This window comes from Lygodium microphyllum, chromosome 30 (assembly GCF_053477565.2).
Source record: "Lygodium microphyllum isolate KBCC chromosome 30, Lygodium_microphyllum_v1.1.10, whole genome shotgun sequence".
Lineage (NCBI taxonomy): Eukaryota > Viridiplantae > Streptophyta > Polypodiopsida > Schizaeales > Lygodiaceae > Lygodium > Lygodium microphyllum.
The window spans coordinates 39,581,083-39,594,568 of NC_141164.1; the positions used below are offsets into that span (position 1 = coordinate 39,581,083).

General features: G+C 39.6%; 1 protein-coding gene across 1 annotated transcript in view; it reads left to right on the top strand.

Moving 5' to 3' along the window:
* Positions 1 to 13,486, top strand: part of LOC148009757 (uncharacterized) — a 53,665-nt gene that overhangs the window by 23,910 nt on the left and 16,269 nt on the right. The window contains exons 2-4 of the mRNA XM_087672332.1: positions 2,802 to 3,509; positions 3,638 to 3,789; positions 3,866 to 3,951. Coding sequence (XP_087528458.1) covers positions 2,818 to 3,509; positions 3,638 to 3,789; positions 3,866 to 3,951 — 930 coding nt within the window. The 5' untranslated portion in view covers positions 2,802 to 2,817. The remainder of the gene's footprint in view (positions 1 to 2,801; positions 3,510 to 3,637; positions 3,790 to 3,865; positions 3,952 to 13,486) is intronic.

A 13,486-nucleotide genomic window follows, 5' to 3' on the forward strand; every position in this document is an offset into this window, starting at 1 on the left:
GAAAGGATATAGAGAATAGTTCAACAGTACATTGAGTGTGGTGCGTAGAACACAACGACTAGATACACACGAATGCTCTCAAAAGCCGGGTAATGAAGCACAAAAGCTGATCAACAGACTAGACGGCTGTTGCAAAAGGAAAAATCTGACAAACACAGCCTGAAAATGATGATTACAGCCAAGAAACAGGAAGACAGACCTGCAAACACAGTTGCCCAGTCTGCAACCACATTAAATAAGGAAAATGCAGGGTCAGATCATAAAAATGGAGGTTGATTAATCACAAAAGCAGATTAGCAGACAAGATGACTCTTGCAAAAGGACAAAATCTGATCAAACGCAGCCTGAAAATGATGATTACAGCCAAAAAATAGGAAGACAGACCTGCAAACACAGTGGTGCGGCCTGCAACCACATTAAATGCTGACAATACAGGGTCAGCTCATAAAAACAGAGGCTGATTAGGCAATAAATGCAGCAGAACTGGAGAAAACAGGTCATGATCTGCCCTACAGATGTTAGACAGTCAAAACACAGGGAGCTGTGCTGAAAACACAGGGATCAGAAGCTGGAAACAGACTGAAAAATGGCAGTAGATGGTCGCCCAAGCTGTGGGACAGTGCAGCAAGTTAGGACAGGTCCAATCAGCAGCAGACTCTGTAAAATGCAGATCTACACAGAAGAAATCAGCACCACAGGACCTAACGTGAACATTTGATACCATGCGAGAAGTGGGTGTAGTGATGGAAGTGTGAGAATCTGCTGTAATAGACTGCATGACACAAGAGAGAACATAAAAGAGAAACATTGTGAAGAGGAAGAACATTGCACAAAGAATTCAAAAGAAAAGAGATGCTCGGAAATGGGATCCATATATTGCGACAAGAGATTGTATAGAAACAACACGAGTCACTGGCTGTGCGGGCATTGACACCAGCTCGCTCTCTCCAACAAGATCTACAGGAAAGGTGTATGCTCAATTGACTGGAGGAGGGAGTAAGTGGCTAATAAAGAGGCCATAAATCTGATTTGGTCGGCCAGCAATAATGAGGTCCATAAATGCAAGTCAACGAGTACAAATAGCTGGCAAATAAATGCAGCCATCATAAATACTAGTTGGTCATAAACTAGGGCCAATACATCAGGCGTCCACAAACTAATATGCCTAGTGTCAAGAAAAAGTGATAGGACAATATGCACTTATACCATATCAGAGAGACAACAGGGTTTGCGGTGACAAAAATAGAGTGTACGGCAAACATTGAGAGAAGAAAAACTCAAAAACTTAGAAGGAAAAGAGTTAGTAATTAATAATTGTATCATATTGAATGAATCAAGCTCATACAATGGAGCAAAAGCTCGAAGATGACTGCACTATCCTAAGAGCAAGAGTTTGTGGAATGAGGGGAGTTAGTGCTGTATTTATAGGCAGACTTTCTTGAGTGGCACCCTAGTAAGTGGGCACCCAACCCTATTTGGGGTTGTTAGTGTGAAACCAAAAGGAATGAGAAGAAATGTATTGAATTACTTGGTCTCTCAACAGCCCACGAAACCCAGCATAGACTCACACATGAATTGACTAATTTGCTAATAGAAGAATCCCTTTGGCAAGATTTGTTCTGACAAGTCTCTTGTGGATGCCACAAAACATAGCCAAGAAGAACTTAGGTCTCAAGAATAGCACACATAGGTTCTTACATCAGCACTAGGTCCACATGATTGGACCCATGGCAGCATCACCATGCGTAGAACTTCATCACCATGGCCAAGACAGCCATTGCGATGTCCAAAATAGCCATTGTGATGCCTATAGATCAGATCGCCAACTCTAGGACAGGTATTTTCACTGCTAGGCTCAAGATTGACTAGAGAAAGCCATGATTTGCACTCATAAAGCCACAAACTATTAGAGAAAGCCCATGTTTGTCAAAAGTTGGCATTTTCTTGCTTACAATGTGTTTTGTCAGCTTTTCAACATCTTGGCTTAAAACTATGGCCATGCCCAAAATTAATTATTCGGGTCATGAACTTATTAGATTTAAGTGTCACAGCCCAAAACTCGGCCCCATGCCCAAATTTGATAAATTAGACAAAACTTTCAGGTTATGGTCTATTTGAATTGAATTAATTGAATACAAACTTATACATTAATTAATTCATCGTTCCTTCATGTAACCTTAGCAACCCAATGGATGTACCCTTGTCTAACATGGCTCATACAATGTCATGGACCTGCTCAAAGTACCTGAAATCAATAATGTCCTGTGACATTTTGAGTTATTTCAAATGGTTGATCCAATGTTATTTAGTTTTTTCTCACCCCTTTGGCCATTTGTACGTCTGATTAATGAGCAGGGGGAAACCTACAGCCGGCATATGCTGATTCTTGAAGGCTTCCTTTCCAGCTGCATATGGATCTCACTTTGGGAATTCTTTTTGTCATGATTAGGAAAAGCATGATTAGAAAGCCACATATTGCTGATAATTCTTCTTGTCATGACTGGGAAAAGCATGTTTAGAAAGCAGTTTTCTTTGTACTGCTTCGGGATGGGTGATAATTATAATCTTTAGTCCAATTAGAAGGACACGTGATGTAAAGCCATGCACACGGCACAAGCAATGGAGGTTTTCAGGTCCTTGATCAATGTTAAACTAGATTGTTCTGAACATACCACAGGCGGTTGTTGCTCCTGGGTCTGTAGTTCTAGAATGCTCTGCAAGTATCTCTACATAATATTGACTGTTTTTGATTTGTTACAATGATGCAAATTTCAGCTTAACCTATTGTGATACCCATTCAGTTTCTTTCAAGCTTGGATGGCGGGGAAGGGGCCCAATAAATCTCATTCAAAGGACGGCCATCAGTCAAAAGAGGGCTCTCATCGTGCACCATCTCCAGACTTACCTTCTTCTGCAGGACCTGCACGACCATTGATGAATAAATTTGACTCTGATTTTTTACCTTCTGCCATGGGTCCTCCCCATGGCATGCCTACTCCACCTATGATTCTTGAGCAAAAATTAGCCACACAGCATGCTGAAATACAGAGACTTCTGACTGACAATCAGCGACTTGCAGTAACACATGTAGCTCTAAGGCAAGAGCTTGTTGCTGCACAGCGTGAAATTGTACGTATGCGTCAAAACAGGATGGGTGTTGACAATGAAATGGAACAACGCCTAACAATCACACAAGTTGCACTGAGGCAAGAACTTGCAGATGCAAAGCAAGACGTTCACAGACTGCAGGAAGCATTAACTGCTGTTCGGGCAGAGAAAGACCAGCATATGCGAGGTACTGTCGACAAAGTTGCACAATTAGAAGCTGAACTCAAAGCAACAGAACCAATGAAGAATGAGTTTGAGAAGTTACGCCTTGAGAGAGAGGAGCTTGTTGCACGAATGGAACATCTAACAATGGAGGTTAGAAAACTTCCCCTAAAAGATCAGGAGATTGCATCCCTGAAAAATGAGGTTGATGAGTTACGACAAAGGTTTCAACAAGCCAGGTACTTAGCATTTCACGAGTTGTTTGGCTCCTCTCAAAGCACTATTATCATTTTCTCACTTTTAATATGAGCTTTGTTGAGAGAAATTTCTTTCTACTCATATAACTCCTTTGGCATTTTCTGTGTAGAATGGATTTTGAGGTTCAAAAGAAATTGAACTTCGAAAGACTGGAGCAAACTCAGGCAATGGAAAAGAATTGTTTTACTATGGCCAGGGAAATTGAGAAGTTACGTGCAGAACTGGCCATTACAGACAGACGAGCTCATGCTGCTATGTTAGGTATTATCTTGTTAGAATTAAATGAGGACTGCTAAGCTTTTAAGATCATGGGTTTATGTGGCTTTGTTATGCACAGCGTCTAGTGGTGCTGCCACTCCTGCTGCTTTACAAAACTCTGCACCCTCAGTTGGAGCTTATGGGAACAACTATGGCAGTCAACAGGTATTTACTTTCTTGCCATGCTGGAAATATCACTTCCATCTTTTGCATGATGTGAAATTGACGAGTTGATTCTGGAAATTTTACTCCGTGTTTTCAATTGTCAGATTTTTTTTTTTTTGGGGGGGGGGGGGGGGGAAGAGGATCACTATGTGATTTTACAAAAGAAAACTCATGTATTTGACCCTTGCTTGGAAAGTATGGTAGGAGTAAGAGGCAAGGAAGTGGCCAGTTTTGTGTGCAGTTTTAGCTTCTCTTGTAGTAATGTTCAAGATGAAAGAACTTGATGAAAAGGGTATGTCAGATCATATGCTACAGTAAGAGACAAGGACATGGCTTGTTCTTTTGCAGCTTTGGGTTCTACAATGAACTTGGGCTCTGCCTAAATCAAAGTGTTTATCCATCAAAATTGGAAAAAGAAACATGCAACACAATGTACGAGGCATGGTTTATATTGGTTCTAAGCCTTGTGCTAAGTTCCAAAGACCTGGAGAGGGAGGGCCTATTGCATTAAATTAGACCAAGTAGTAAAGCTAGTTTGATTCAAATGAGTCCTATTACTAGGAATTCTTTTAGTTGTAGCAATGAGAGTTGAAGATGATAAGGAAAGTGTCGGGTGTAAAGTCCCTTAATCTTTGTCTGTATAAACTTATACGGGTGTGAACACACCCTTATTTGTACCCTAACATATAAATACATTTTATTCTTTGTGTATCGTAACTTTTTGGTACACTCATCTTGGGATTCTCTCATTCTCACTCTTGACACTACTCTTGCTCCATTTGTGTCTCGCATTTCCATTGCGCACTCACCTCAAGAAATTGGTATCAGAGCTAGGGCAAAGGAGTGCACGCTTCTCGAGGCAGACAATAGGTCAGTTGTGACCAAGCAAGGTAGGCAACAGGTTGTTTTTTTTTGACCAGGCTGACCAGTCGAGGGGGTTGATAGGTCAGTCTTGACCAGACGGATCAGGCGTGAGCTGCGATAGTCAGGCATGAGCTGCGATTGATTGCAGGCGTGAGCAGGTGATGGGTTCCGTGATTGACTGTAGGTGTGAGCAGGCAATGGGCTGGACAGGTCAGGTGTGAGCAGGCGATGGCCTGGCGGAGATCACATGATAGTGGGCAGGTCAACGACATCGTCTTGTTTTTTTTTTTGTTAGATTTAAAAAAAAAAAATTCTGCAGTCTGTTCCCCTTCTCACTGTCCGGGGTTCGCACCCGTAAGCACAGCTCTCAGATTTGTGCATATTTATGCCCGAAAATTTGGGGGTTTTCCCAGATTTGATGCTGTTCATGCATAATAGTGACATTGGACCCGGACATTGCAGAAATTGTGCACATTGGCCTTGAAAAATTTGGGGCTTTTCATGTATCAGTGAAATGTTGCTCAGCTGAGCTGAATTTACTGACATTGGTGCACATTTGGACTTGAGAAATTTGGGGCTTTTGCAAAAGTTTGCAAAATTTTGCTAATTTGTCTGTTTATGCTCTCAGGAACATATATTAATGCAATTGGGGTAGATTGGTCAATGAAAATTAGGGAATTTTGGTGAAATTTGTGAATTTTGGCAAAATTGATGCGTGAAATGCACATTGGGAACATTGCTGAAGCAATCTTGGTGCTATAAGCAGTGAAATTCGAGCTTATTATCTCCCACTTGTGAGATTTTGAAGAAATTGCAGAGAATTTTGGTGTTTTTGTGTGTCAGAAGTGCTTTTGGGCATATATATATGCAATATGCATGTTTGGCAGCTCCCATTGAGTTGATGTATTGCTGAATATTCATGATGCAACAGTCTTAGTGATCATTTGCAGATCTGGGATTGTTGCAAATGTATTTTTGGTGATATTGCTGAAGTGGGAGTCACCTTGCAATGGTGTATGCATGGATTGTATGCTAAAATCTTAGTTATATTGATGAAAGTCATCCTTTCTACTCTTGCACATGTATTTGGATCAAATTTTGCTCTTATCTCTTAAAAATTTGGGCTGAAATTAGCTGAATATTCAGCCTAATATTTATTGTCATAAAATACAACATTAGTTCTTGGCACTTTGCTGAACAATGACCACTAATGCTTTTAGTAGCAATGATAGTAAATCCCTACTTGAAATTAGGAGGTTTAATGGCACTAGCTTCGATTTGTGGAAGGACAGGATGCAAGGCATTTTGTTTCTGAAGGACTGTGATGATGCTCTTTTGGAAATCAAGTCTGCAGCTATGATAGATGAGGATTGGGCTAGACTCAACAAGAAGGCCATTGCATGCATTAAAATGGATGTATTTGATGATGTACTTACAAACATTAAGCGTCTTGATATGGCTTATGCCATACGGAAAAAGTTGATGGACACTTATGAAAATACAACTCCAGTAAATCAAGTGCATCTGATGTGCAAGCTTGTGAATATGGAGTTGGATGAGTCCAAGCCAGTATCAGAGCATTTGAGTGCTTTCACTGGGATTTTGAGTTAGTTGCAAGACTCAGGTTTGCAACCCTTCAATGATAAATTGAAGGCTATTTTCTTGTTGATAACTTTGCTAGATAGCTGGGTGTCTTTGGTTGTTTCACTAAGCAACAATCCTATTTTAACCTTTGATGGTATTAGGGGCTCTCCTCTCAATGAGAAGATTAGAAGAAAGTCCAACGGAGAAGGCGATGGTTCAACCTATCATTTTAGAGGTAGGTCAGAAAAGACGGATAAATGTAGGAAATAAAGGCAAAAGTAGGAGTAAAAGCAAGGGTAAACAATAGGATGTTACTTGTTATTAGTGTGGACGTAAAGGGCATAAAAAGCCAATTGTCAGTGCTACAAGAAAGAGCAAGAAAGAAAGAAACAACAAGGAAAGAAAAAGAAGGATGACAAGAAATATGGTGATAGCTCTTCCTCAAAAGAAGTTGCAAAGGCAAATGTTGCATCTAGTGTGGTCATTGAAGAGCTCTCTAACATTGGAGAGATACTTGTTGCAGCCTCATACAATGATGTAGATGTTATGATAGTAGCAGGTGATATGCACATCACCAAAAAGGAGGTGATTGATGCCTTACTTTTAGCTCTTGATGGGCTATCCTAATCATGGATAGTGGACAACGATGTCTCTTTTCATGTTACTTCCTCTTTGGAGTCATTTTCTGAATACATTGTAGGTTGCATAGGCAATGTTTACTTGGGGCAACAACTATGCATGTGAGATAGAGAGTGTAGGTACCATTCACTTGGTCTTTGAAAAATGGCCAAGAGTTGATTTTACAGGATATCGGATATGTACTTGGTATAAAGAAAAGTCTATTGTCACTTGGGTAGCTTAATGCAAGAGGATATTTTACTACCTTTGGTGGTGGATCTTAGAAGGTTCACAAGGGCTCTATGCTGATTGTCAAAGGCAGCAAAAAGAGAACTTTGTACTATTTGCATTGTAAAGCATTACCTGGTAAGTTTTTGGCTGTGACTGAAGTTCATTCACAGATTGAACTTTGGCAAAAAAGACTTGGCCATATAAGCTAGAAAGACCTTCAGGTTCTGTCCTCTTTAGGAAATTTGATGTAAAAGGCTCTGGTCTCGACTTTTGTAATGATTGCACGTATGAAAACATGTAAAGTCTCCTTATTACTCTGGTGTTGTTAAGAAGTTCAATGCTCTTGATTTAGTACACTTTGATGTGTGCACTATGCTTGTTAATTCACATGGGGGTGCGCGGTATTTTGTCACTTTTATTGATGATTGGTGTATGTGTTAAAGAGCAAAAAGGAAGTGTTGGATGCCTTTAAAAGGTTTCATGCTTTTATTACTACACAGAAAGGGATTAAGTTAAAAGCTATAAGAACAAATAATGGGGGTGAGAATGTTTCCAATGAGTTTAAAAAGTTTTGTGAGATGCATGGCATTAAGAGAGAGTTGATTGCCCCTTACAATCCTGCATTAAATGACGTGATTGAAAGATATAATCACACACTTTGTGAGAGAGTGAGATGCATGCTGTCCACAACTCATCTCGCGAAGCAGTTCTGGGGAGATGATCTTAAAACTGTTGTTCATATATGCAATCGCTCTCCCAATCGTGCATTGGAAATGACATTCCTAAAGAGGTTTGGTCTGGCAAACTTGCTTCATACGACCATTTGTGCATCTTTGGTTGTGATGTGCTTGTGCATGTTCTTGTAAATCAAAGGACTAAACTAGACATGAAATCCATCAAGGGCATCTTCATGGGATATGGAGATGAGGGAGAGATGGGTTATAGAGTTTGGCTTTCTTAGGATAGGAAGATAGTATGCAGTCGAGACGTAGTATTTAACGAGGCAAAGTTGTTGAAAAATGCTACACATGGTGATCTTGACAAAAAGAAGGTCAAATTTTAGCATGAACAGCCAACCATTCAACAACCATTAGCTAAAGATTTTGTTTCTTTTGATGCTGAAAATGAGCAGCAACCTATTGTGCTACAACCAAAAGATAATGGATAGCAAGTAGATGCACAAGATGGAATATGACAACAAGAAGAACATGTTGAAAATGGGTTACAACAGTAAGAAAATGCTGAAAATCAGTCACCTGGTGATGTAAATCACTGATTTTCTTCAGTTCTTTGCATTTACAAGTTGTTGAGATAATGCAGCAACAGTGAATGACATATTTTCTTCAGTTGTTTGTGAAGAAAGTTTGAATTTTCTCTCTCCTCAGCATTCTCTCTTACCTCCTAGCCTTTCTATAGCTTTGGTCTGAAGATTACAACATTGAGATCACTAGAGGCTGAGGAATTTTAGATTTCTTTGTTGTAAACCCTAATCTGCAACAGAAATTAGGGTTTAACAATAGCCTCTTGAAGCGTGCTAGAAATTGGAAGCTCCAAGGCTTGGATTCAATAGGGTTGAAGCTATTTTCAGTCAAATTTAGGTGGAGGGACCAACAAATGAATGAATTTGGGGCTTTTTCGATCTCCATCAAAGCGGGCGAAGGCTAATTGATTGCCCAAATCAGAGACTTGTTGGTCATTTTGGACAGCAAGTGGACAGCAAGGGGAGTTGAAATACTGAAAGGGATTGGGAGAATCCCCTTATACGTCAAATTCTTTTTCAATTAAGTTAAATAAATACCAAAAGGGGCACCAATTTTGGGGCTAACAGGCTATCCATTGTCCAAGATTGTAAGTTAATTTGAGTTTCTCAGTTTTGTTATAAATGTTATTGTTGTAACTAAGTTGTAATTAGGGAATTATCACCTAGCTATGGAAGGAAGAATGGTTTCATGATTCTATCGCTGGGATTACCACTCAATTCCTTGATTTGGTGGGCTCGAGGCACCTGATTGCAAGCCAAAGCTTTATGCTAGTGCTGATTTTTACTCTCAGCTGAGAAATTACAATAATATGTCTCCATACAGTGAGATGGACTAAAGTAGTGATGATACCTCTCAGTATGAACATTCACATGGGAGTGAAGGAAATGCGATGCTTGACCTTGGACAAGGCTCAGATCATGGATAGCAAGCTAAAAATGTTGCTGTTGGGCAAGATGCACGGCCTTTAGGGCATAAGGAGGTTGATGGCTAACAAAGTGAAGAGGAATTTGATGACCAGTTCAAGAATCGGATGAGGACATCAACAAATCTCTTTGTTGAATTGGCAAAGGATCCTTAATTTACCTGAATTTTTAATGCTCCAAAGAAGGGTAGCAAAGGCAAGAAGAAGAAGACGTGTTTTACACCTTCAAGACAGCAAGATGGACAGAAGATAATGCCAAACCCTTCATTTGAAGCTCCCAAAGAAGCTAATGAAATAAAACAGTTGGTACCTACGGGGCAAGGAATGCAAATGCAAGGCCAATCCAATGGATTTTGGAGAGTCGGGCATGCATGCTATGATGGGGCAGCCAAGATTGCATACGGGAATGTATGACACAAATCCTTATGGTATGTAGCAACCAATGTATGGTGTGCAAGGCCCAATGTATACGGGTATGGTTGGAAATATGCAAAACCCTATGTATGGCAGCATTGGCTTGATGCATGGGGCACAAAGTAGCATATTTGATATTGCATCTACACCCTTAAATGCTTATGGGGCTCAAGGAATGAATTCTGGTCATATAAATGCTCTGTTTGGCATTGGTTTTGATGTAAACTCAGCAAACGTACCCTTTTTGCAGCAGCCAATGTATGACAACATGACACCCAAAGGGGCAACAAAAGACTATAATGAGGGTGGAAAAGCGATGAAGTTTGAGTGCTTCAGTGGTGTGCAAGATAGGTTGAAAGCTTTGACTTTCAGATTGATGCAACCTATTTACGGTGGAACTTCATTGAGTCCTAGAAGATTCGAAAGGTAACCACTTTCTTGAAAGGGAATGCATTACGGTGGTGGTCCACTCTTTTGGTGCAAGGTAGAGCACCAACAATGTGGGTACAATTAAAGCAAATGTTTGCATCGAATTGGTTCACAAGCACCTTTGAGGTGGACATCATGACAACTTGGAATAAGTTGGGTGCTAAGGATTGAAATCCACTTTCTAGGGGCTGATTTTACAGTGTAGACAAACCATGAAATTTTTGAGGTACTTTTTGACACAGACAGTTTTTAGAGAAGCATATGAGATGGGTAAATTTTCTCTCTGTGTTTCATTTTCAGATTGTACATATTGATGGTAAAAGGAATGTTGTGGTTGATGCACTGTTACGTAAGCCACAAATTTCAGCCGTCAACATGTTTTATCACACTAAGTTGGATGCCATGAAAGAGCAATATGTTACTGATTCGGACTTTGCTAATGTTTATGATCAGTTTTGCAATGGCCAAAGGCATGGAGACTTTGTGCTAAGAGATGGATTTTTGATGATGCATGGATAACTGTGTGTCACAAAGCAATTAAGGCCTAGATTTATCACTAAAAGTCATGCTTCTCCGTATATAGGACATAGAGGTACTGATGCCATGGTCAAGGCAATGGAGCATTTCTTTTATTGGTAAGCTTTAAGGCATGATGTAGAATAGTTTGTTAAGACATGCGTTGTATGCTAGAAGGTAAAGCATGACAGGCAAAATATGCTGGGTTTGTTGCAGCCCTTGCCTGTTCTAGATAAGCCTTGGCAGAGCATTGCAATGGACTTTATTTTTGAGCTTCCTAAGATACCTTCAGGGAATGATGGGATATGGACTATCATTTGTAGGTTTAGCAAACAATTCCATTTCATTCCAGTGAGGAAGAAAATAAAAGTTGATCATATAACACGATTGTTTTCGCAGCACATCTTTAAGTATCATGGTATGCCAGAGTCGATCATTAGTGATCGAGACCCTTGGACGACAAGTTTATTTTGGAAGGGGTTTCTTGAGAATATGGGTACCATGCTGAAATTCTCACCATCCTTCAATCCATAGATAGATGGTTAGTTTGAGGAAGCAAATTCCACAGTGTTAGATCTTTTGAATTACTATGTTTCAAACCAAAAGACATAGTGGGAGCAGTATTTGCCCTTGGGTTGAGTTTGCTTACAACAACACAATGCATAGTTCTATGGGCAAAGCTCCATTTGAGGGGGTTGAGGGTGGCAAGAAGGTACCACCTATTCTGCAAACTAAGGATAGGATCTTTGAGGCTGATTGTTGTGTGGAAAACTTGGATGTAGCCTATGCAAAGATAATATATGCACTTCAGAGAATGCAAGAAAAGCAAAAGAGGGCAATTGATAACCACACACATGCTTTGCAATTTGTAGAGGGTGATTATGTATTGCTGCGTTTCGAAAAGGCAAGACTTAAAAAGATGAAAGTAAGAGAAATATTGTATCCGAAGTTGAGTATGAGATACTATGGGTCCTTCCAGGTCTTAGAGAAGATCGATGATGTGGCGTATTGGCTGAAATTACCTCCACATTGGCGGAGACACAATGCATTTCATGTCAGTTTGTTGAGGCCTTTTCATGTTGATGTGCTAAAGGATATATCTGCTGAAATTCAGCCTAAGGTTGAAGAGCTGGATGAGTTGGTACCCAAGCAAATTTTGACACATAAGCAAAGAAAGGTCAAAGGTAAAGTTTCGAGGAGATACTTAGTGAAATTTTAAAATTATTCACTAATGGATGCCAAACGGATGGAAGAGGACGACTTGGCAGACCATCCTCAGTTGTTGCATCTTTACTTGGATGCCTTTTAGTTAGAGCTGACTTTAGTTCAGGCTCCGTCAGGTTAAGCAAAGCAAGTGTCTGAAGTATTATTTGATGCTTAAGGGGGAGGTAGCACTTCCACTCCTCCAGTTATGGATAACTCTCGTATGTAGTGGATATTGGATGTATTCAGTATGCATCCAACGGATTTGGCTGACAATATGTTTGCCATGAGGTCACTACTTAGTGTACTAGTCACTGTGAGATGTATGTAGATGAGTATGAGTTTCACCTGCGCACTGGAACTATACTTTTGCATCAGCTTATGATCGAATTGGCATGAGTTTTGCCTCAATTTTGAGACAAAATTTCAGATTAGTTTCAACTAAGCTTTTGATGAGCTTGAGAACCATTTATGGTTACTTTTGGGATTAGTTTTGCATTGATTACTAGTCAGTTTTTGCAATGAGTTTGTGATTAGTTTGGGGCTACATTTGTAACAATTTATGATCAGTTCTCAGATCAACAAGTGATCAATTTATGATCAGATTATGCTCAATTTTCAATTGTTTATATCTGGTTCCATGGACAACAATATATGTTATGATGCCATTGATGTTTTAGCCATGGTTTATGCTTGGTTATACTATGCTATGGTTTGGTTTTGCCAAACGAGTTGAGCTCATGAGAAATAGACATGTCACATGATAATCTACCGATGGTTTTAAGATTCTTTGTGAGTCTTGTGTTATGTTATGATTGGTTGGAAATTTTCAGCATGTGCTGGGTATATGGAATGGTTGTGCAATAGTGCGCAATGTTGTGTTAACTATGATGCCTTGTGAAAATTCCAATCTACTATTTCGCTTTTGATGCATCTGGTAGTGCAATCCAGGATGATTACAAGGATTTTAAGGGGGAGGGCTATCATGAGGACATGTATTTTTGAAACCTCACTTAACATATGAATTAAATTTTTATCATGTGGTTAAGTAAATGTTATACATGTGAGGCGTAATTGGGGTTAGAGTAAATTTATGAGCTTGGGACTTGAGAAAATCACAGGATGTCAAAGGCAAAAGTTGCTATAAGCTATGTTGCACATATACTTGGTGGTATTTGTTATTGGCCTAGGTCATTCATTTGGCCATAAGTGTCAGTTATTAGTGACACTATAGAAGTGGTGTTTAATGGTACCTAACGCCAATCTAATAGTTAAAGATGGTGCAGAGACACTCGGGAATGGAAGTTGCTTGGCTAATTTAATTATGGTTAGTTAGATTATTTTTTAAGGTACCAAAATAATTATTAGATTAATTTTTAGTGTTTAAAGATTGACAATTAATATTTAATTATGTATAATGTTAGAAAAACCATTTGGGAAGGTTGTCACTTGTCAAAAATATCCATGCAAGACTGAAAAACGTTTTTAGAAG